The sequence below is a fragment of the Orcinus orca genome, chromosome 15 (assembly GCF_937001465.1).
Source record: "Orcinus orca chromosome 15, mOrcOrc1.1, whole genome shotgun sequence".
NCBI lineage: Eukaryota > Metazoa > Chordata > Mammalia > Artiodactyla > Delphinidae > Orcinus > Orcinus orca.
Genome location: NC_064573.1, coordinates 74664810 through 74688592, shown reverse-complemented (window position 1 = coordinate 74688592; position 23783 = coordinate 74664810). Strand labels below are relative to the sequence as shown.

The 23783-nt window shown below is 51.7% G+C and overlaps 2 protein-coding genes across 13 annotated transcripts in view; one reads left to right on the top strand and one right to left on the bottom strand.

The window, feature by feature from the left end:
- RASAL1 (RAS protein activator like 1) overlaps window positions 1-6407 on the bottom strand; it is a 32965-nt gene extending 26558 nt beyond the window's left edge. For 4 of the 12 annotated variants that reach the window (XR_007471576.1, XR_004477807.2, XM_049697682.1 and 1 more), the window contains exon 1: window positions 3286-3938. Coding sequence is in view for 5 of the 12 variants with exons in the window: in XM_049697682.1 (XP_049553639.1) it covers window positions 3286-3350 (65 nt within the window). In the remaining 7 variants the exon portion in view is untranslated. Of the gene's footprint in view, window positions 1-3285; window positions 3941-3967 lie in introns of those variants that run through there. The other 8 variants (XR_004477802.2, XR_007471575.1, XM_049697681.1 and 5 more) reach the window with 4 other exon arrangements.
- A 7176-nt stretch (window positions 6408-13583) lies between these two features.
- On the top strand, window positions 13584-23266 carry CFAP73 (cilia and flagella associated protein 73). The gene is made up of 7 exons (XM_033408666.2): window positions 13584-13774; window positions 15348-15456; window positions 16366-16470; window positions 16792-16992; window positions 17511-17751; window positions 17999-18174; window positions 22899-23266. The coding sequence occupies exons 1-7, from the start codon at window positions 13719-13721 to the stop codon at window positions 22974-22976; spliced, it is 966 nt and encodes a 321-aa protein (XP_033264557.1). The 5' UTR covers window positions 13584-13718; the 3' UTR covers window positions 22977-23266.
- Window positions 23267-23783: the final 517 nt, after the last annotated feature.

Genomic DNA, 23783 nt, shown 5'->3' with positions numbered 1-23783 from the left:
TCTTTCCCCAACCCCCGCCCCCTTCCCATCGCACAGGCTTCCTTTGTCTTCCACTAAGCTCAGTCCAGCCTCAGGGCCTTTGCACTTGCTGTTCCACCTAACTAAGACACCCGCTCTGTTCCTGATCTTGTCATGGCTGGCTCCATCCTATTATTCAAACCTCAGCCCAAAAGTCACCGCCTCAGAGAGGTGGTCCTTGATCACCACTGTCCTCCAACAGTAGACAGTGTAAAATTGATCTCCGATCCCTCTGAGCATGTGAAATCATCTTGCTCCGTTTCTCTCCGTTTAGTGTCTGTCTCCATGGCTACCTGCAACTTCCGAAATCTGATTTCCTGGGGGGAGGAGCTGTATTTCCCCACCCTCACCTCCTCCCACCACCGCAGAGTCAGAATTCGAACCCAGGTCTGTGGGGTTCGGCACACATGTTCTTCACCAATGCCTGCACCCCAGCTCACGATCCCTTGTCCAGATGGCCCCCTCCCCTGACACCCCAGCCCCCGACCTCTCTCTGCCCCCTCTCTCAGCTCCGTTTGTCACTGATCCACAAATGCCTCGGGGATTCCCAGGAAGAGGGCCGCTGGCACCGGGAGCTGCTCCAACCTCGTCTGCTGGCTGAGCCCTCCCCATGCCTCGGTTCCCTCTGCGGACTCCTTCCTCTAGTTCCCTCCGCCGGGTGTACCTTCATTTCCCCATCTGCTCTCCATCCCTGCACACCTCAGACTGGTTGGTGTCCTGTGTCCCTGAACTCCTCTCTGGGTTCTACCTCTGACCTCCCTTCTGCGTAGTGCCCCAGGCCTCAGTTTTCCCATCTGATCTATCCCAAACCCATTGGGCGGAGTAACCCTGCGAGCCTCAGTTTTCCCATCGGGCTCCACCCCCCTGGATGCCCGTGGCTGGTAACCCCCTCTATCTCATTTCTCTCTCTGGGTCCTCTCTCTCTGAGCTTCTTTTAGGCGGGCTCCAATCCCTCAGTTTCCCCAGCAGCAGATGTGGGGCAAATGGGCTGGGATCCATAGAAAAGGGCTTGGAGCCACGCCTCCTCCCATCTACCCGGCCTGACCCCTGGGTCCCTCATGGGAGCCAAGCACGTCAGCTCCAGGACTCTGACGCACAAGGGCCTTATCAGGCTCCTATCAGGCAGGGGCAACAGTGGCGGAAGGGAGCTGCCCCTTCCAGACCCTCAATCTCTCTAGACCCTTGGCCTCTCCCACGGCTCCTGCCCCACCTCAAGCATGGGAAAGCAGGCCCATCGGCCATTGCCTGCCCAGTCTGGTTGGGGCATGGGGGCAGTCAGGGTTCAAATCCCAGCTCTGTGACCTTGGGCAAGTGACTTTGCCTCTCTGAGCCTCGGTTTGCCCATTCGTAAAATGGAAATGCTAATAGGACTACTGGAAGTGTTAAACACAGGACCTGGCCCATAGGAAGCCGTCAAAGACATAACAGCTGCTATTATTAATGACAGAAATAACTCTCAAATTATCAGCTGAGGCCTCCTCCCAAGCCAGGCCCAAACCCCCTCAAACCGGGTGAGGCTTCAGGAAGAATCTGGGCCCTCTCCCTTAGGAGAGGGAAGAGAGGACATATCCATCTAAGAGTCCCCACAGGCATGGAGATCCCAGCACGCTCTGAGGGAGCCCCTCTGAAGGGCACCAACAGCCAGGGAAACTGAGGCAGTGTGGCTGGATCCCCCACTGGGGCTTAGTCACTCTCCTCTCTGGTTCTGGGGCATGGCCCACCTCAGAGCTCACCTTGGCCCGGGAACTTGGGGGAGGAGGGGTGGCCGAGAGACGCAGGGACCAGGTATGAGTCAACTCCCTCCGCAGAGAGGCAGAGGGAGCCCTGCGAGCCATGGCCGGGTCCAAGGACAACATCCGTCACTCCCTCATGGCCCTCACCCGGGACTGGTGGAGGGGCCGGAGCAGCTGGCCAGGTCAGCAGCTGGCAGGTCCCCAGTCCTGACCTCACTGCCTCGACAGTTCCAGAATCACTAATTGTCGGGTGCTCTGAGAGGGCATCTCATAAGAGGGGAATCAGGGTGCTCGTCCAGATGCTGCATTTGCACAGCAAGCGAGCTCTCTGCCTTCCCCAGGTGCATGTTTTCTTGAGGTCGCTGATGAGGATGCGGGGAGCTAGAACTGCTCTCTGCAGCTTCCCCCTTGATATAGCTGCAGGGTTGGGGAGGGGGGATGTTCATGAAGTCAAAGGTAGGATACTCCTCACTGGGGGCCCACAGCTGGGGGAGTCAGAGCACAGCTAAGCCCCAGCCTGTGCGAAGGCTCAGAATCCACGGTCCTGCTCACCTGGCCAGCAGGTAAATGCTAAGAGGTTCTCCACCCTCAGCTGCATGCGGCTTGGAGACTCCTGTCCAGGGTTTTCATTGCCCAGATGGGAAATCCAAACCCAAACAGGACTAGGTTCAAGGTCATACAGCCAATGTCCTGCCAAGGATCCCACACCTGTTTCAGGTGCTGACACCCTTAGAGCCCCTTCTGGGCTCCAGGCCAGGCAGGAGGGGGCCCCCTCCCCCCATTCTGCTGACTCGGCAACTGCTGACTTAGCCCTGAGGGAAGCACAGCGAGGACTGGTACTAAGGGGAACCTGAGGGTCCTCCAGCCCCATCACACCTGGCTAGGGAGGGGGCTGCAGGGGGAAGTTGGCTCTTCAAGCGGCTTAGCATCCAGGGAAGGTCCCCATTGGGCTGGGAGCTGCTGGCTGGGGAGCTTAGGGTTTTGGGTCAAGAGGACCCCAGTTTCCCCCAGGCCTGGCCAGTGGGCCACTTGGTGACACTCTGCAAACCTAAATACCAGATGCACACAGAGGAATCCTGGGGCCACCTGGATCCCAGGCCCTCTGGGGCTCCTCCCCAGGGTTCTCTTAACAGGTGCCCACCCAGGCCTGGAGAAACCCCACCTCCAACATCTGCCTGGACTAAGAAAGAGAGCCCCCCACCCCTAAAGCCCCTCCCCAGCTCTGACAGAATCCGACCCTCTAATCCCCAGGGCTGAAGCCCTGGAAGACCCCCTTTAGCACGTCCCAGGAACAAAGACACCCCTTTCCTGGGGGCGGGGCGGGGCATCTGCTAAGTCTTGGTGTCCCCTCCCACCATGAAGCGATAGGCGTGGGGCCTCTCGCCCCATGAAGGTGGATCTGCCTCAATACTCGGTCTCAGACAAGAACCCCCGCCCACTTCACCGACCTTCCCTGGCACGCGGAATGAGCGACCCCCGCCCCATCCCATGCCTGGAACGCCCCCCATCCCCGACTGGCCCCGGGGGTACTCACACGTCCTTGGCGGGCAGCGCCCGGCCCTCCACGACACGGACATTCAGGGAGCTGCTCTTGGCCATGGCGCCCAGCCCCAAACTTTCCGGCCAGGAGGACGTCCAGGTTCCGAGGCTGTACCGCGGCGGGGAGGGCGTCTACGTGTCACAAACAGCGAGCCTGGCACCCTGTCCCGGGATCCCAGCGCCGCCTGTCCGACACGCGGGTAGCTGAGCGAGTGGTTTCCGAAGGAGGAGAAAGGATAGGTGTCCGGGGAGGGGGCGCCCCCGCCAGACTCTACAGGTAGGAGCTGGGCGCCGAGCCGGCTGAGCGCGCGGGGGACACCGCCAGCCCTTGCCTCCTAGTCCAGCGCTCCCGGTGGGCAGGCGGGGAGGACAGGGGGCGGGAGGGGCGGCCCAGGGCCCTCCCCGCAATCCCGCCTCCCGCGGGGCACCCCGCCCGCCAGTTCCCGGGCCCCCTCGCGCGCCCTCTGCCGGCACCCCAGCCAAGCGTGCCAGAGCGCACCGGCCTCGGAGCCCCGGGCGCCTGGAGCCTGGGACTGCCAGGTGGAGAGCCGCCCACGGCCATGATGGGCGTGGCCGCAGGCTCCTAGTGAGTTGGCATTGGGCTCAGAAGACACAGTATGTCCCCTGCCTGCCCTGCCTCCAGCACGTTCACACCTCCCCGGCTCTCCCCTGCCTACCATCCCGGCGCCGCCTTCTCGGTCCGACCTCGTTGTCCCATCCCGGAGCAGTATCGGAGATGGCGGGAGGCGTCGCTAGAGAGAGTCACACCCTCCCTGGGGGTCCTTTTCAGAGTCAAGGGAGGGGCCGCGAACATCCCCTTCCATCTCTTTTAGTTTCCAATTAAACCCAGACTGTGCGTGTGGCAGATCCCGCGTCACTGGCTGGCACTGCGGGGGAGGAAGCCGCGGCCGGAGGGGGAGGGGAGGGCTTGAAGATCACCACGGCAATGATGAAAGTCATCTACAATTGTTTGAACGCTTACTGTGTGCCGGGCACTGTTCTAAGCGTTTTACAAGGATTAGCTCACCTTCGTCCTCACAATAATTCTATGCATTACTTACTATTGTACTAGTCCCCCCCCTTGTATGGATACACAAACTGAGGTTCAGAGGGATTAAATAGCACTCGGAAGGTCTTAGTCAGTCATTGATTTGCCTCTCTGGATTTGAATGCTGACTCTGCCATTGGTAGCTGTGTGGTCTTGGGCAAGTCTCTTAACCTCTCTGTGCCCTGGTTTGGTTTTCTCATCGGTTCATATGTTATTATAGTATCTCGCTCACAGGGTTTTGAGAGAATTAGATGAGATAAAACAGATATGAAGGAAGCAGATACAGATCTCAGAACACCGACAGGCACATAAGAAGTTTTCAGAAAGTGTTTGCTATTATTATTATTGTTCTTCAAGGCATAGTTCAAATATCACCTCTCCAAGGAAGTCTTCCGGGATGTCCTCCCATGCCAGGCAGAGGTTTTCTCCCCTTTTTCTCTGCTCCCACAGCTCCAGGTTTGCACAGTTTTAGAGTTTTAAATGTGATAATGTGACTGGAAAGGCCTGTCCCGGACAGATACACACACACTATCTCTCCCCATGAGTTTGTTGTTTACCTGTCTAAGAGTTCTCAGAAGGGACTCTTTCCGGTCAGGTCAACCCAGGGCTGGGCACCAACGCGAAGGCTCTACTTACTGATTTCAGGAGTCAACGCCCAGACTGGCAATTCCGTAAGGGCCCTGCCCAGCCACAGGAGTAGCCCCGTGATCTGCTTCCCCGTCTCCCTCCTTGACTTCCCACCCAGCACCCCAGCCAGGCTGGTGAGGAATTCAGATCCCTGGAACTCTTTCCCTGGCTGGCCTCCATCTGGTGAGTCCTTCCAAAGTCTGGGCCTCAGTTACCCCATCTGGGAAATGGGCCTAGCAGGGCTGGCCCCAAGGCTTAGAAGTATTGCAACATCCTTCAACAGGGTATGAGGGGTGATGCACCATTGATTCCAGAGCAGTGGTAGCCCTGAGGGAGTAGTTAAAGCCCTCCCATAATCTTTATCAGTTACCCCAGATCCTCAGGAGGGGAAAATGGTACTTGTTATGCGACTGCTACTTCAAGACAGGTGTCCTGCCTCTCCCCGCCCCCACTCACCTAGGTGGGAGCTTGTGGCAAAATCTTTTCTTCTTAAAAAGAGACCTCAGATAGGCTATCCAGCCCCCAGGGACCCTTGATGGAACCTGGGGGCCTTGTCCTAGGGCCACCTGGGATGCCAACCAAACCACCACCAGCCATCTTGGCCCAACTTCCGGAGCTGAGCAGGAAGCCACATTCCCAGACGCCCCTCCCCAGGCTCCCAGGGGGGTTACAAAGGCTATGGACTGTGCCAGCCAGGCCTCCAGGGAGCTAGCTCTGTCACCTATCCAATATCCAGCGTCTGGCCCTGCAATTTGCCTGGAGTTGTGGCCACAGTCTCCATACTTTCCAAATGGCCTGGCTACCTCCTGTTGTTCTGAGAAGCTTTGACCTGTAACTGGCAGAGGGTTTGAGGTCTCCTAGGGCAGTTCCTGTCAAGGAACCAGAGGGGGAAATGTGGCCCAGAGGAGTGTGACCTGCTAGAGGCCATTTGGGAAAGAAGAAGACAGGCTCCTGAGAGCCCAGGCCTGGGCTGTCACGTGGAAAGGGTCTCACCTTTCTCGTGAGATTGTTGTAGAGTTAATCAAGACGGCTGTGTAAGGCACCTGGCATCTTTCCTGGCACATAGTAGGTGCTCAAGAAATGGTTAGCTGCCTCCCCTTCCCCATCCTCTAAGCCTCTTCAAGACAAACCCACTATCATCTTCTTGTCAACTCTGTACAGTCTACTGCCCACGGGATGCACATAGCAGGTGCTTCGTAAAGCCAAGTGGGAGGAGATACTGGGCTGAGGATTTAAGAGCAGAGGTTTTAGCGTTCAGCCAACCTGGGATTGAATCCTGGCACCTACAGGTATGAGCTGGATGCTCTTGGGCAAGTGAGTTACCCTCTCAGTGCCTCAGTTTCCTCATCAGTAAATTGGGAATAAAACCAGCGCCCACCTCATAGGCTGGGTGTGAAGATGCGATGAATGAAACGTCAAACGTTCAGCACAGCCTGGCATACAGCAAGTGCTCATAAGCGTCACGGCCGTAATGGAACATCCTGATCCCACCACTGTGCCTGACCTTGAGCCCCACTGGGTGACTGAGCTCTGAGGCTGGGTCCTAAGGGCTCTGTGGCTGGGGCAGAGCACCAGGCCCAGCCCTAAATTCCAGGGATGGATGGAGCAGCCACACTTCAGTGGAGCCAGTGCGGCTCCAAGTTGCTGAGCTGGGGGAATCTGGGGGTTTGCATCCCAGCTGTGAAATCTGATAGCAAGATCTCAAGATTGGCCTCCTGCACCCCGATGGGCCTCACTACCCAGGACGAGTCCCACCCCCTTCGTCTGAGATGCTGGGCCTGGGGCCCAGGGAGGGCTCACAGACACAGAGTGGAGAGGCCTCCTCATACCAGAGTGGGGATCAGGCCTGGGCACTGACAGGGCTGTGCTGAAGCTTGCGCCTACTGGTCCCTGAGAGCCGGCTGCGCCCACGCCCTTCCAACCCCGTATTCAGCAATGCCGCATCAGGAAATTGAAATCAACCACAGGAGGAGAATTTGCACCATGGAAATCAGCAAATAAACACTACGATTTGTTTTGGAGAGGCAATTTAACAACACACCACTGGGTCCAGGATTCCCTGGCCGCATGGCCCTCTCGACCCCATTCCTGAATTCAACACCTTTAAGATTTTATTCATATTACCCCCAGCCCACCCCCTGATCCTACCTTTGCCCTATCCTTCCACCAGGAAAGCCTTTACATCCCTTTATCTATCTATTTCCTGGTTTAAGTCCCACAGATACAATTAAATAAAAATTAGGACAGGTGGGGTGAAATAAAGTGCAGATAATGTAAGAGCAGTGCCATGGAACACTAGATAGCTGTGTGGGTTGTTTTCAATATTTGTTTATTTATTTGGCTGCGCCAGGTCTTACTTGTGGCACGTGGGATCTTCGTTGCGGCATGCAGGATCTAGTTCCCTGACCAGGCATCGAACCCGGGCCCTCTGCATTGGGAGCACAGAGTCTTAGACCACCAGGGAAGTCCCACCTATATATAGCTGCAAATGGCATTATGTCCTTGCACACTATTTAATAACAGGAAAAGTGCTTTAAAAAAAAAAAAAGCAGGTCATAGGGAATTCCCTGGTGGTTCAGTGGTTAGGACTCCGTGCTTTCACTGCCAAGGGCATGGGTTTGATCCCTGGTCTGGGAACTCAGATCCCACTAGCAGTGTGGCACAGCCAAAAAGAAATGCAAGTTGTGGGAAAAACACAGTATATACAACCTTGTATAGGCATGATACTGATGCCATAAAGTATTATATATACATATAAAATTCTTTTCTTATATTATTCCTTTCATATATATAAAATGTTTACATATTATATATAAAATTCTCTTCTTATTTAACAGATGTGTATTGAGCACCTACTATGTACTAGGCAGTGGGGATACAATGAGGTACACACAGCCCAGCCCTGCTCTCATGGGCTCTCAGGAGGGTGATACAGACAAAAGTAATGGGCAGCTAGGAACAGACTCTCAGTGGGAAGTACGAAGTGATATGTAGACAATACAGCAAGCACAGAACTGGAGGGCTTTCTCTGACATAATGGCATGTGCTTCTTTTTAATCAGAAATTATAATCAGAAAATAATTCATACTTCCTCTGGTCTCTGAAAGCCCCGCTGCCCTTGCTTTGTAGCTCTGCTCACAGCCTCCGGGAAGCCTGGAAGGTGGCAGGGAAGGCAGTGATGACCGCCCCCCACTGCCTGCCTGTTGGCACCTCTCTGTGACCTTGGTCTCTTGTTCTCTTGTTTTGTGGGGATTTACATGCTTGTCTTATCTCCTAAATGTCAGGGACAATGACTGATTCATGCAGTGCCTCCCACACCAGTTGGCACATAAGAAGGACTCAAAAGACACTCTCTGGGTTGCATAGTATCCAATTCCCCTCGAGGGCTGGAATCTGGCCTCTCTCCTTGTGGCAATGGTCATATTCCTTTTTACTTCCTTTCTCCCCACGGTGCCCTAACACTGCCAACTCACCACCTCTCCGCTACACCTTCACCCCCAAAGCGGGAGACAGACCCCTCCTCTGGCTCCGCAGACCTGTGCATCTCTAGACGTCGGTTTCCCCTGCTGGGAAGTGGCACCATCCCTTCTGAGGCCACCAAGATCGGGACAAGACAGACCAACCCGGGACCAGTTTGGGGGTGAGGAGCGTGTTCTTTATCTCGGGAACACAAAGCCTCGTTGGTGAGTGCCAGGCACGATTCCGGGCAGGAAGCCACGTGGGACAGGAGGCGGCGGTGGGAGGAGTGGGCAGGATTTCCAAAGCCCCTCTTGCACGCTGGCTGCCAGGAAGCAGGGCCTGTAAGTCCCCTCCTCCCACAGCCTGAAGACAAGGTGTGAGTCTGCAGGCTGCACCCCGGCTTCCTCCTTCCTCAGCCCTACTCCACAAAGTGCCCTCCCCTGCCCCCGCTTTGGAATGGAGAAGTAGGAAGGGGGAAGCTGCCCAAGCGTGAGACTGGGGGTTGGGGGAATGCGGGGGTGGGGAGAGTGGATATTTCCAGAGCTTGTGGCTTTGTGGCCAAGGGCAAGGCCAGCTGAGAAGTTGTGTCTTGCTGTCACTCAGCAGCTCCGCCCACCCCATCCCCCAGGACATGGAGACAGAGACAGGGGGGAGGCCTGCTTCAGCAGCTTGGCAGGGGAGCCCCGGAAGGAAGCGTTTGGAAGCAATGCCCCATTTAACAGAGAGGAATGCTGTGGCCTGGGGTGGGGAGGTAGATCCACTGGCCGCAGAGCTAAAGCCACAGCTCCAGCCTTCTGAAGCCAAGTGTGTAGGGACCTCACCTCCTCCAAGCCATGAGCAGTTCCAAAGCAGGGATGGGTTATCTCTATATAAACAAACTCCAGGGCCCAGCACCTCTCAGCCTGTGTGCTCTCGGAGGAGTCACTTATCCCCCCTGAACCTCCATCCCCTGTTTGTCACTTCTAGCCCAGGTATTGCCCTTCCTTGGCCCTGTGCAGTCCTGACCTGCACCCTCATCCTAGAATTCTGCACACCAACCTACAGACCTTTGTTCTCTTCTAGGAGGGGCCATATCCTCTTGCCTCAGGGCCTTTGCACATGCTGTTCCCAATACTTGGAATACCCCTCCTCTCCTCTACTCACCCCTCCTCACCCTTCAGGGTTTACATGTCACTTCCTCAAGGAGGCCTCCCTGACTCCCTCCTTGCACTTCTGCACCTCCTCTGGCAATCCTGTCAGCATGTAATGACATATTTGCAGGGCGATTTGATTCATTTGGCATCCCCATTAGCCTCTAAGACCCATGAAGACAGGTTTTGTCTTATCCACTGCTGTATCCTCACACAGTGCCTGGCACATAGAAGGTGCTCAATAAACACTGTTAAAAAAACCACCTCCAAAAGAAGAGAAATTAAGAAGGGAAGATTCACACCAGCTTCAAGATGATGGTATTCTCTAGGGATGGAAGGAAGGGAATGGGTCTAAGGAGGACAAGATCCAAAAAGGGCTCAACTCTATGTGGAGTGTTGTGGCTAAGAGGGTGGACTCCACACCCAGATGGACTGAGTTCAAAACCCACCTTAGACTTGACACCAAAAGCACAATCCACAAAGGAAAAAGTGGCAAATTGGATCTCATCACAATTTCAAACTTTGCAAAAGACCATGTGAAGAGAATAAAAAGAGAAGCTACAGACTGGGAGAAAATATCCAACAGAGGGCTATCTGGAACACCCAGACCCGTATCTAGAATACTCAGAGAAGTCTCAAAACTCAACAGTTAAAAAAAATCCAGTTAGAACATAGGCAACAGACTCGAACAGATATTTTGCTGAAGAGGATATACAGATGGCAAATAAGCACATAAAAATATGTTCATCATCATTAGCCAGTAGAGAGATGCAACGTAAAGCCACAAAGATATCGCTACACACCGATCAGAATGGCTAAAACAAAAAATAGTGATGGCAGCGAGGATGTAGGAAAAAACTGGATCACTTATACATTGCTAGTGGGAATATAAAATGGGACAGCCATTCTGGAAAAGAATACGGCAGGTTCTTAATTTAAAACAAAAACAAAAACCCTAAACAGGCACTTACCATATGACCCAGAAATTGTGCCCTTGGGCTTCTATACCAGAGAAATGAAAACTTACGTTCACTCAAAAACCAGGACAGGAATCTTCACAGTGGCCGTATTCATAATAGCCAAAGATAGGAAACAACCCGAATACCCTCCAACATGAGTGATTAAACAAACTGAGGCATATCCATCCCATGGAATGCTACTCAGCAATCAAAAAAACAAACACCTGTAACCACCAGCATGGATCTCAAGAGAATGATGTTGAGGGACTTCCCTGGTGGTCCAGTGGGTGACTCCATGCCCCCCCAATGCAAGGGCTCCAGGTTCATTCCCTGGTCGAGGAACTAGATCCCACATGCATGCCGCAACTAAGAGTCCACATGCCACAACTAAAAGGTCCCACATGCTGCAGTGAAGATTCCACGTGCTGCAGTGAAGATTCCACGTGCCACAGTGAAGACCCGGCGCAGCCATAATAAATAAATAAACATTTTTTAAAAAATAAAATTTCTTCATCCATAAAAAAAAGAGAGAGAATGATGCTGAGTTGAAAAAAGCCAATCTCAGAAGGTTACATAGTATATGATTCCAATTACTATACAACACCCCTGACATGACAAAGTAATACAGATGGAGAACAGATGAATGGTTGCCAGGTATTAGGAAGGCAGGAGGGAGGGGATGGGTGTGGCTATAGAAGGTTAGCTTGAAGCATCCTCGTGATGAATGCTCTGTATCTGGACTGTGGCAGTCATAGGAATGGACATGTGATAAAATTGCATAGAATGAGGGAATTCCCTGGCGGTCCAGTGGTTAGGACTCCAGTCTTCCACTGCCAGGGGCCCAGGTTTGATCCCTTGTCAGGGAACTAAGATCCCATAAGCCGGCTATATGGCCAAATAAATAAATAAAATTGTAAAAATTGCATAGAACTAAATACACACACACACACACACACACACACACACGAGTGATTATAAAACTAAGCATTTTGAATAAGGTGGGGGGATTGTATCAATGTCAATATCCTTGTTGTGATCTGGACCGTTGCTGTGCAAGATGTCACCACTGGGGGAAACTGGGTGAAGCAGTATGGAATCTCTCTTTTTATTTCTTAAACTGCACAGGAATCTACAATTATCTGTAAATAAAAAAGCCGGGGCTTCCCTGGTGGCACAGTGGTTAAGAATCCACCTGCCAATGCAGAGGACATGTGTTTGAGCCCTGATCTGGGAAGATCCCACATGCTGCGGAGCAACTAAGCCCGCACACCACAACTACTGAGCCACAGTGCCACAACTACTGAAGCTTGCATGCCTAGAGCCCATGCTCTGCAACAAGAGAAGCCACCGCAATGAGAAGCCCGTGCGCCACAATGAAGAGTACCCCTGCTCGCTGCAACTAGAGAAAGGCCGCACGCAGCAATGAAGACCCAATGCAGCCAAAAATAAATAAATAAATAAATAAAATTTATGGAAAAAAACCGAAACAAACGCTGGAGAGGGTCTGGAGAAGAGGGAACCCTCCTACACTGTTGGTAGGAACGTAAATTGGTGCAGTCACTATGGAAAACAGTATGGAGAGTCCTCAAAAAACTAAAAATAGAGTTACCAAATGATCCAGCAATTCTACTCCTGGGTATATATCCGGACAAAACTCTAATTTGAAAAATACATGCACTCCAGCGTTCATAGCAGCACTATTTACAATAGTCAAGACATGGAAACAACCTAAATGTTCATCAGCAGATGAATGGATAAAGAAGATGTGGTGTACATATATACTGTGGAATACTACTCAGCCATAGAAAAGAATGAAATAATGCCATTTGCAGCAACATGGATGGACGTAGAGACTATCACACTAAGTGAAGTAAGTCAGAAGGGGAAAGACAAACACCATATGATATCACATATATGTGGAACCTAAAATATGACACAAATGAACCTATCTAAGAAACAGAAACAGACCCACAGATATAGAGAACAGACTTATGGTTGCCAAAGGGGAGGGGGGGGAGGGGAGGGATGGACTGGAAGTTTGGGATTAGCAGATGCAAACAATTATATACAGAATGGATAAATAACAAAGTCCTACTTTGTTCCCCTACCACAGGGAACTATATTCAATATCCTGTGATAAACCATAATGGAAGAGTATGAAAAAGTATACATATATATGTACAACTGAATCATATATAACTGAATCACTTTGCTGTACAGAAAAATTAACACAACAGTATAAATCACTTATACCTCAATAAAAAATTTTTTTAAATAGTGTTACTCTACAAAAAGAAAATACATTTCCTTACATGAAAAAACAAATTATTTAAAAAGGAAAAATAAGACGCTTGGAAGCAAAGAGGACAAGACGCTCGTGTTTGTTATTTCCAGTTGGCGGACGCATGAGTATTTGTAATATTACTCTGGGTACTTTTCCCTATTACCACTCCCGGCAGTGCTGTTTTAAAGATTAAATTAGATACCGTAAGTAGAGTACTCAGGACAGTGTCTGACCCACTGTAATTGCGCAAGCTATGTCACCTCCTCCCCTACCCCCCATCCTCCAAATGCAGATTCTGGGTCCCTCCAAGCTGGTTTCCACAGGGTAGTGCTGATGGCCCCTCTGCTTTATCTCCCTAACCAGGCTGGGGGCTCCGTGAGACAAGGCTAGGGTAGCCAGCAATGGGAGTGGACCATCAAAGGGCTGGAACATAGTAGGACCTCAGCGCCTTGCCAGGGAGTGAATGCCTGCCCCCCAAGGACCTGGCAAACAGTGGGTGTCCAATAATTACTCATTTGAACAGACATCTGAGCACACAGCCACATTAGTGAGGCCCCATCCCACCCATCCAGGAAGAGGTTTGACCAGACATGGGGCACCGAGGGGCAAATTATTGGCCAAGAGACCCACGTCCTGTTCACTGCACCCCAATTTAGATTGGGAGTTCAAGCCTCCTCCAGACCGGGCAGAAGATGCTCCCCTCCCTGCAGCCCCCTCTCTCTCCCTCTCCGGGTGGATTCTCCAGGCCTCAGGCAGGCAATGGAATGTTGTGTCGTTGGTTGCCCGGGCGACCGAGGCTGGCTGGGTGGCTGCCTTCCGGGAATACTGAGAGTGCAAACCCTCCATCAGAACCCTCCAGGGCCTCCTCTAGGCTAGTGCAAACTCCAGAAAGAAAGCAAGCCTGGGGCAATTGCCAGGAGAATGGCAGTGCCCTGGGAGAAATATTTCCGACTGGCCTTGCAAGAGAAACTGTCTACGTGAGTGGCGTGGGGTGGCAGGGGGGGCTGAAAGGAGGGCAGGAGCAGGTGGGAAGATCCCTCCCTTCCCCCTACCCCTGGGTTCTGGCTTCCTCGGGCAGTTCTTGGTGGGGGATTATTGCCCCCACTTCATAGAGGAAGAAACTGAAGCTCCGAAGGAAATGGCAATTTCCTCAAGGTCTCAGGGGTAGTTAGGGCAGAGCTGGGTCAAAGGCCCAGGTCTCTAACCTGTTCTCGATCCCCATCCCTAGTTGATATCCAGCTGAGATTATATCATTTGATCCAAGGTGGGAAGGAATTACTCTTCGAGCTCTTGCCCCCTCTCACTGCAAACTGCATTTTAAAGGAAGAGTGGAGGAAGCTTGTCCGGTGCCTGCCTTGTTTCAGCAGTGTGGCCGGGGGTCCCATCTTCAGTCTCAGAATCAGTAAAATGGGAGGGTTTCCCCTGGACCAGAGCTGGGAGAGCCTTGCCTAGTGGAATGGCAGTGCATCCCTTCTGCTCCCTACAGGGCCGACCCTGCGGAGCTGTGTCCAGCCCCTCCTCTCCCCTGTGAGCCTGGCTCCAGATCCCAGCCTCCCCCTGGATCCTTCCCGCAGAGGTCAATAGGCCTCCCGCAGAGGTCAAAAGGCCAGTCTCAACTTGGCCTTAGCGAAGAGCTGATCTCCCTGCTTCCCACTCAGCCCGCTATCAGCAACAACCTTCCAGCATCTAGGTTCCCCTTCGACTCCTTTCTCCCCCTCTCGTCACCCCATCAGCTCTGCTCTCCAGTGGTATCCAGAACCGCCACCTCCTTACCTCTCTACTGCACCCACCCAGATCAGAGCCCCATCCTCTCCGCATTATCCTGTGACCCGTCCCTGGTCCCCTGCAGCTGCCCTGCCCCTCCTGTTGTTCTTGCTCCCCACAGGAGCCAGAGGGGATTCCCTCCTCTGCTCCAAACCCTCCCAGGCCTCCCACCTCACTCAGAGTCAAGGCCAAAGTACCCCCTCATCACGGCCCAAAGCAGTCACCCTCACAACTTCCCTGATCTCAGTTCCCGTCTCTCTGCTCCTTCCTCCCCTCCAACTGCACTGGCCTCCTGGCAGCTCCTTCTACACACCAAGGTCCTTCCCTCGGGGTTTGTCATAGGCCATTCCCTCGGTCTAGAATCTGTTCCCTGCGGTATCCTCATGGCTCCCTCCCTCTTCCCCTTCAAGCTTCTGCTCAGATGTCCCCCCCACAGAGACTTTTCTATCTTCCTATTGAGAGAGTCCCTTCAGTCTGCTGAATTTTTCATCTTAGCACCTGCCATGTCCTAGCATTATTTATTATTATTTGCTAGCTTTTTTTCTGTGGTCCCCAGCAGGACGGCAGCTCCTGGAGGGCAGGGATCTGTCTGTCTTGATCAGGGCTGCATCCCCAGTGCCCAGAACAGTGCCTGGTACAGAGTAGGTGCTCGGGACAATTTGTTGAATGAATGAAAAATTCAACAGCCAGGAGGTAGCTAGTTGGGGTATGTCAGGCACTAGTGGGGAGTTTGGGGGCCCTGACTCTTGCCTCCTTCACCCTCACCTCTTCCTCGAGCCCCTCCAGGAAGATCCAGGGGCAGAATGTGGACCACGTCCCACCGCCACTGCTGCGTCTCTTGGAGAAGAGGCAGGAACTGGTGGATGCGGAACAGGGCCTTCAGGCCCAGAAGGAGGTGAGCCACTCAATGCAGTCCCTGAAACTTTTGGGGACAAAAAGTTAAAAAAAGATGGGAAGAAAAAGATGGGAAAGTGATGGAGCCAACTTATTCCTACAAGGTCTGAGACAAATCACCGTCCTGAGCCTTGGTTTCCTCGTCTGTCAAACGGGGGATCAAATGAGATCAGTGGTTTGTGCAAATAAATATGCACTGAGCAGCTACTGCATGCAGGGCACTGCGCTGGGATCTAGAGGTCTCACCACAGTCCCTGCCCTCATGGGCTCACAGCTTAGAGAAGCGGACAGACAAGTGTCCAGGTGGTGATGGCTGTGAGGGGGGAAGCACTGAGCAAGGGCTGTGGGAGCCCAGAGAAAGCCCCTATCTCTACACAGGGGTGGTCATGGAGGACTTCCTGGAGGAAGTGATGTCTTAGGGAATGCTGAAGGGCAAGTCGGCTTATCCAGCAAAGGGGGACAGGGTGAGGAGGGAGAAACAGGCAGAGGGAGCAACATATACAAAGACAGGAAGGCAAGGACAAAACACAGGTGGGTAAGAGGCTAGAAGACAGTGTCAGAGAAGAGAGGGTAAGATGAGGCCCCAAGGAAGAGCAGGCATGCTGACACGCAGGGGCTACAGGAGGGAATTTGGGTTTCATCGTGGGTGGTGAGAGCCACGGGTGGATTTGAGCAAGGGTGCAGTGACAAGATTAAGGGCAAAAGGGACTTCCCTGGTGGTCCAGTGGTTAGGACTCCGCGCTTCCACAGGGGGCATGGGAACTAAGATGCCACACGCGGCAAGGCAGCAGCCAAAAAAAAAAAAAAAAAAGATTAAGGGCAAAAGGTGAGCGAGGTTAAGTGTGAGCGTGAAAGCGCTGGATGACTTGAAACCCCAAATAAACACAGACACCCACTCCTTACCCCCCAGGTGTTCCAGACTATGCAGGCATCCCTGAAACAGCGGTGGGAACAATTGGAACAGAAAGAGCAGGAGTTAAAGGGGTCCTTTGTCCGCTTTGAAAAATTTTTGCAGGTAGGTGGAGCCTGCTGGGGGGAGGCAGGGCAGAGGGTCACAAAGTCACAATCCTAAAGGAGCCAGACGTAAACTTAAAAAGTGGGCTTACCAATACAAAAGGGAGTGGTGGGAAATACACACTACTGCCTGAAGCATTTTAAAAAGCGTGGGAGAGGAGTGAGGGACCAAAATCAGAGATTCTGGCTGGATTTGGCCCGTGGGCCATCTATTTGCAACCCGTGACTCAGCGTGCGAATGCTGGGGTGGAGTGGATGCGACAAGCTCCGCAGGCTCCCAAGTCCTGGGGGTCGTCGCCTCCTCTCCATCCCTCCTTCCCAGGATGCGGAGGCCCGGCGCAGCCGCGCACTGCGGAGGGCGGCGGAGGAGCGGCAACTGGCGGGCCGCCGGGAGGCGGAGGCGCTGCGGCTTCGGGCTCAGCTGGAGGAGCTGCAGCGGGAGCGCGCGCGGCTGCAGCGCCTGCTTTGGCGCCTCGAGCCTTGCGCGCGCCTGCTGGGGCAAGTACTGGAGCAGCTGCCCGAGGTGAGCGCCCTACAGGAGGTTTTGGTGTTCAGCGCCACGTGCAGCCCCAGGCAGCCTCAGGGACGGCTTTGGAAGTGTGCACTACTGGAGCGCTAACTGTATGCCAGGAGTCACCACTTATTGAGCACTAACTGTATGTCAGGAACACACTTTGTTCTTGAATTCTCTCCAAGGTCCAGTGAAGTGAGTCTTGTTATTGCCAACCCCATTTTACAGATGGGCAACTGAGGCTCAGAAAGATAACTTACTCAAGGACACACAGGCAGGTGGGGGGAGGGGGAATCCAAACACTCAGTATTAGTTGAATGAAACAGTGACTTAGTATTAATCACAGGCAGTGAAGCTTAGCTAGGTTTGATGGTGGAGGTGGGGAGGGGCCGGAGTAATCACACTTCTGGGGCAGGGGCTGTGTGATGCCCCCATTTCACAGTTGGGATGAGGAGGCGCGGGGGGTGGTAGGGCGAGGAAGGGCAGGGGGGCTGCAGTCCCGGTGAGTCCCCCTCCCGACCCCATCCCAGTTCCAAGAAGTCCCCGAGCTGATGGCGCGCTTCGACGGCCTGGCCGACACGCAGGCGGCGCTGAGGCTCACGGAGCGCCAGCGGCTCGCGGAGCTGGAGGAGGCGCGCGCGCGGCTGCGGCGGCTGCGGGACGCCTGGCAGGACGAGCTGCTGCGGCAGGGCCAGCGGCGAGCGCAACTGCTGGAGCAACTGGAGGCGGCGCGGGAGCGCACGCTGCACTGGGTACCGCCGCCGGGAGGAGGTGGGCGCCCGGGACCCCAGCCTCCCACCGCCGGGAGGAGTGCCATATGGGGCAACGCTACGCTCATGGGCAGGTTTCAGGCATCGGAAAGCACTTTAGGGCGCAGGAGGCCCTTCCTATGAGAACTTGACACCCGAGTCCAGCACTCCTCTCCCTGATAGCACCTAGGGGCATCTATGACTGGTGGGAAGTGGACGCGAATGTGGTCCTAGCCCTCCTCAGGCCAGCTCACACCTTAATGGGGAAGGGGGCGGTGTTTTCCAGGAATCCAAGTATATTCAGATCCAGAACACCGCGGCTGAGAAGACCCTGCTCCTGGGACGCACCAGGATGGCCGCACTCAACCTGTTCCAGCTAGTGTGCCAGCACCAGAGGCGCCCACCTGCCCTGGACATCGAGGACACCGAGGGGCAGCTGGAGCAGGTGAGGATCTCTCTTTATGTCACCTCCTGCCCCCTAAGGGTTGGGAACATCATGGTGCCTGAAATCCCGCCTTCTCTGGGTTAAGCATGACCCTCTGCGATCAGAGCCCAGTCTCCTAGCTCCGTGGCCGCCCGGGCCCCTGCCCGGGAGTCCTGGGTTGGTCTCGGCTCTGCTGGTCACCTGCTATGAGGTCAGAAGATCTTCTCTGGGTCTCAGTGCCCTCACTGTGCAGGAGGCCGGGGTATATACTGATGGGTACAATACAGTTATGCCAAGAGTTCTTCTGTCTCAGGATCAAAAGCACAAACGTGACATCGACAAGAAACCAGGAGATGGAGACTCACCTTTAATTAGTCCCTGACCCTCTGACTCCCACACAGTCAGGCCTTGGCTTCCCTGGGAAGCGTGAGGGCAGCGTTGTACAGTGGTTTTTCTTTCTGTACGATGGCATTACAAATGTCATTGTGTACCAAGTATGCCCGGCTTTTCTATTCACTCGGGTTTGCAAGGTGGTAGAACATGTGACATGGTTTACAACAGAGGCAGGGGGTTTCTGACTTTGGACACTTCTGTTGATTCTAGTGGGTTCCCAAAGCATGGCCCCTTTGAGAAGTGGAGGAAACACCCCTGCCTTTAACCCATCCCATCCCACTCCTGTCCTGCAGCCAGAATTCCAACCAAATGCCAAGAACTGGGTCCCCAGAGCCTACCTTTGTGCCACATCCTGAGTCGGGTGGATTCGTATGTACACCACTGTTCTCTCAAGTGTTGCCCGGGTACCCCAAGGTACAAAAGACGACTCTAGGAGGGACAGAGGCTTGATATGAAGCAACAGGCAAAAGCCAGTCCTTTTTATCTTATTTTATTTTAATAGAGCTTTATGGAGTATAATTGCTTTATTGGAGTATAATCTTTATTGGAGTATAATTGCTTTATTGGAGCATAATTGGAGTATAATTGCAATACTGTGTTAGTTTCTGTTGCACAACAAAGCGAATCAGCCATATGCCTACACATGTCCCCATATCCCCTCCCTCTTGAGCCTCCCTCCCATCCTCCCTATCCCACCCCTCTAGGTCATCGCAAAGCACCGATTTCCCTGTGCTATGCTGCTGCTTCCCACCAGCCAACTATTTTACATTCCATAGTGTGTATGTGTCAATGCCACTCTCACTTCGCCCCAGCTTCGCCCTCCCACCCCATGTCCTCAAGTCCACTTTCTATGTCTACCTCTTTATTCCTGCCTTGCAACTAGGCTCATCAGTACCTTTTTTTTTTTTTTTTAGATTCCATATATATCCATTAGCATATGGCATTTCTTTTTCTCTTTCTGACTTACTTCACTCTGTATGACAGACTCTAGGTCCATCCACCTCACTACAAATAACTCAATTTCGTTTTTTTTATGGCTGAGTAATATTCCATTGTATGTATGTGCCACATCTTCTTTATCCATTCATCTGTTGCTGGACATTTAGGTTGGTTCCATGTCCTGGCTATTGTAAATAGTGCTGCAGTGAACATTTTGGTACATGACTCTTTTTGAATTATGGTTTTCTCAGGGTATATGCCCAGTAGTGGGATTGCTGGGTCATATGGTAGTTCTATTTTTAGTTTTTTAAGGAACCTCCATACTGTTTTCCATAGTGGCTGTATCAATTTACATTCCCACCAACAGTGCAAGAGGGTTCCCTTTTCACCACACCCTTTCCAGCATTTTTTTTTTTTTTTAACCGGTACGCGGGCCTCTCACTGTTGTGGCCTCTCCCGTTGTGGAGCACAGGCTCCGGACGCGCAGGTTCAGCAGCCATGGCTCACAGGCCCAGCCGCTCCACGGCATGTGGGATCTTCCCGGACCGGGTCATGAACCCATGTCCCCTGCATCGGCAGGCGGACTCTCAACCACTGCGCCACCAGGGAAGCCCTCCAGCATTTATTGTTTCTAGATTTTTTGATAATGGCTATTCTGACTGGCATGAGGGGGTTTCTCATTGTAGTTTTGATTTGCATTTCTCTAATAATTAGTGATGTTGAGCATCTTTTCATGTATGTCTTCCTTGGTGAAATGTCTATTCAGGTCTTCTGCCCATTTTTTAACTGGATTGTTTGTTTTTTTGATATTGAGCTCCATATGCTGTTTGTATATTTTGGAGATTAATCCTTTGTCTATTGTTTCATTTGCAAATATTTTCTCCCATTCTGAGGATTGTCTTTTTGTCTTGTTTATGGTTTCCTTTGCTGTGCAAAAGCTCTTAAGTTTAATTAAGTCCCATTTGTTTATTTTTGTTTTTATTTCCGTTACTCTAGGAGGTGGGTCAAAAAGATCTTGCTGCGGTTTATGTCAAAGAGTGTTTTTCCTATGTTTTCCTCTAAGAGTTTTATAGTGTCTGGTCTTATATTTAAGTCTTTAATCCATTTGGAGTTTTATTTTTGTTTATGTTTATTGTTCTAATTTCATTCTTTTACATGTAGCTGTCCAAGTTTTCCCAGCACCACTTATCAAAGAGGCTGTCTTTTCTCCACTGTATGTTCTTGTAATTTGTCATAAATTAGGTGGCCATATGTGCGTGGATTTATCTCTGGGCGTTCTATCCTGTACCATTGATCTATATTTCTGTTTTTGTGCCAGTACCATACTGTCTTGATTACTGTAGCTTTGTGGTATAGTTTGAAGTTGGGGAGCCTGATTCCTCCAACTCCATTTTCCTTTCCCAAGAGTGCTTTGGCTATTCGGGGTCTTTTGTGTTTCCATACGAATTGTAAAATTTTTTGTTCTAATTCTGTGAAGGATGTCATTGGTAGTTTGCTAGGGATTGCATTGAATCTGTAGATTGCTTTGGGCAGTATAGTCATTTTCACAATATTGATTCTTCCAATCCAAGAACATGGTGTATTTCTCCATCTGTTTATGTCATCTTTGATTTCTTTCATCAGTGTTTTATAGTTTTCTGAGTACAAGTCTTTCACCTCCTTCGGCAGGTTTATTCCTAGGTATTTTATTCTTTTTGTTGCAATGGTAAATGGGAATGTTTCCATAACTTCTCTTTCTGATTTTTCGTTGTTGGTGTATGGGAATGCCAGAGATTTCTGTGCATTAATTTTGTGCTCTGCAACCTTACCAAATTCATTGATTAGCTCTAGTAGTTTTCTGGTGGCATCTTTAGGATTTTCTATGTATAGTAACATGTCATCAGCAAACAGTGACAGTTTTACTTCTTTCCCAATTTGTATTCCTTTTATTTCTTTTTCTCCTCTGATTGCTGTGAATAGGACTTCAAAAACTATGTTGTATAAGAGTGGTGAGAGTGGACAGCCTTGTCTTGTTCCTGATCTTAGTGGAAATGCTTTTTCACCATTGAGTACGATGCTTGCTGTGGGTTTGTCATATGTGGCCTTCATTATGTTGAGGTAGGTTCCCTCTATGCCCACTTTCTGGAGAGTTTTTATCATAAATGGGTGTTGAACTTTGTCAAAAGCTTTTTCTGTATCTATTGAGAGGATCATTTGGGTTTTATTCCTTAATTTGTTAATGTGGTGTATCACATTGATTGATTTGTGTATATTGAAGAATCCTTGCATCCCTGGGATAAATCCCTCTTGATCATGGTGTATGATCCTTTCAATGTGCTGTTGGATTCTGTTTGCTAGTATTTTGTTCAGGATTTTTGCGTCTGTGTTCATCAGTGATATTGGTCTATAATTTTTTTTGTGATATCTTTTTCTGGTTTTGGTATCAGAGTGATGGAAAGCCAGTGCTTTTTGAACCAACCATCTGATCTTACCAAGGAGAAAGGTTCAATGGCGGCGGGGGGGCAGCAACTATGCCTTTAACCTCATAATACTCCCTGGTCTCCAGGGCCTGGGGGCTCACACCCTCTGTGGGTAATGGTAGCTGCCAGAATTGAGTAACCAGGCTTCATTTTCATTTCGTTATTTTTCCAGTTACCCCTTACTTACGGCAAGGAGTAATTTAATCTCTTTCCACTTTTGGTAGAGATAGAGTTTCCTTGTCAGATGTTTATTTCGGTGACAAATGTGAAGGAAGAGCCCAAGGATAAGTTTGCATCAAGTTCTAGGTCTTGGCAGTGGATCCGTGGGTGTTCACTAAGTTTGTACCAATAAATAGGTTAATTAAAATAAAGGAGGATGCCCCATGGAGAAGATAAGAGTAGGTCATATACCAGTGAACACGACTAATCCAATTAAAAGGAAAAAAAATTGATGCAAGTGAAAATACTAATTCAACTATAATACAGGTGATAGCCATCTAGAAAACTGAAGGTGCCCGCGAATCAACTGTTTGGGAAGCTTGGACTGAGGCTTCAAAAACCCAGAATGGGGGCTTCCCTGGTGGCACAGTGGTTGGGAGTCCGCCTGCCGATGCAGAGGACACGGGTTCGTGCCCCGGTCCAGGAAGATCCCACATGCCGTGGAGCGGCTGGGCCCATGAGCCATGGCCGCTGAACCTGCGCGTCCGGAGCCTGTGCTCCGCGACAGGAGAGGCCACAAGAGTGAGAGGCCTGCGTACCGCCAAAAAAAACAAAAACAAAAAAACCCAGAATGGTTTAGGCCAGGTTCACTGCCCCAGGGAACCACCATCATTGCTGTCTAATAAGGGTCTCTATCCCCCACCCCTGCTTTGCAGCCTCTGGGGTTTTGGGGGTGGGTGGGTACTGGACACTCAAGAGGCTGGGATTTGACTCTGGCTGTGTTGGAACCCCCAGGTGAAGCTCTTCATCCTGGACCTCTCCGCCATGCTGGCCGGCCTCCATCAGGCCAAGCCCGCCGTCCCCGCCTCCTGACCCTGACCCAGGTGAGCAGTGGGGGAGGGGCCCCCAGGAGGTACACAATTCCTGCAGGGTACGGGCTGAGTGGCTCTCACCAGAAAGACAGGAGGGCTGTGCCCGCTCAGATTGCAGTGGGGTGGGCATGAGGAGCACACAGCAAATACTAAGTGAATGTGGACTACATGGAGGGCACCAATCCCACATCCACCATGGGACCTGGGACCTGGTCCTCCCACCCAGGGCAGATGGGGGATTTTTTTCCTCTTAATAAATTTATTTACTTATTTATTTCTGGCTGCATTGGGTCTTTGTTGCTGCACAGGCTTTCTCTAGTTGTGGCGAGCAGGGGCTACTCTTTGTTGCGGTATGCAGGCTTCTCATTGCAGTGGCTTCTCTTGTGGAGCACGGGCTCTAGGTGCACGAGCTTCAGTAGTTGTGGCTCACAGGCTCTAGAGCCCAGGCTCAGTAGCTGTGGCACACAGGCTCAGTTGCTCTGCGGCATGTGGGATCTTCCTGGACCAGGGATCAAACCCATGTCCCCTGCATTGGCAGGCGGATTCTTAACCACTGCGCCACCAGGGAGGTCCCAGTTGGGGGTATTTAAACAAGCTGATGTTTGTCAGATGCTTGAAATGGGGCCTGGTGCAAAATTTCTGGTAAATTTTAGATGAGTGTTTGGTAAGTAAAGTAAAATAAAGGAGGACCAGCAAGAGGGTCACACGGCAGACACCCAATCCTGGGGCGCTTGCTCACAAAGGCTCCTCCGTCGTGGACTGGCGCTGAGTGATGGCCATTCTGAGAATCCAGCTACTAGAGGCTGCC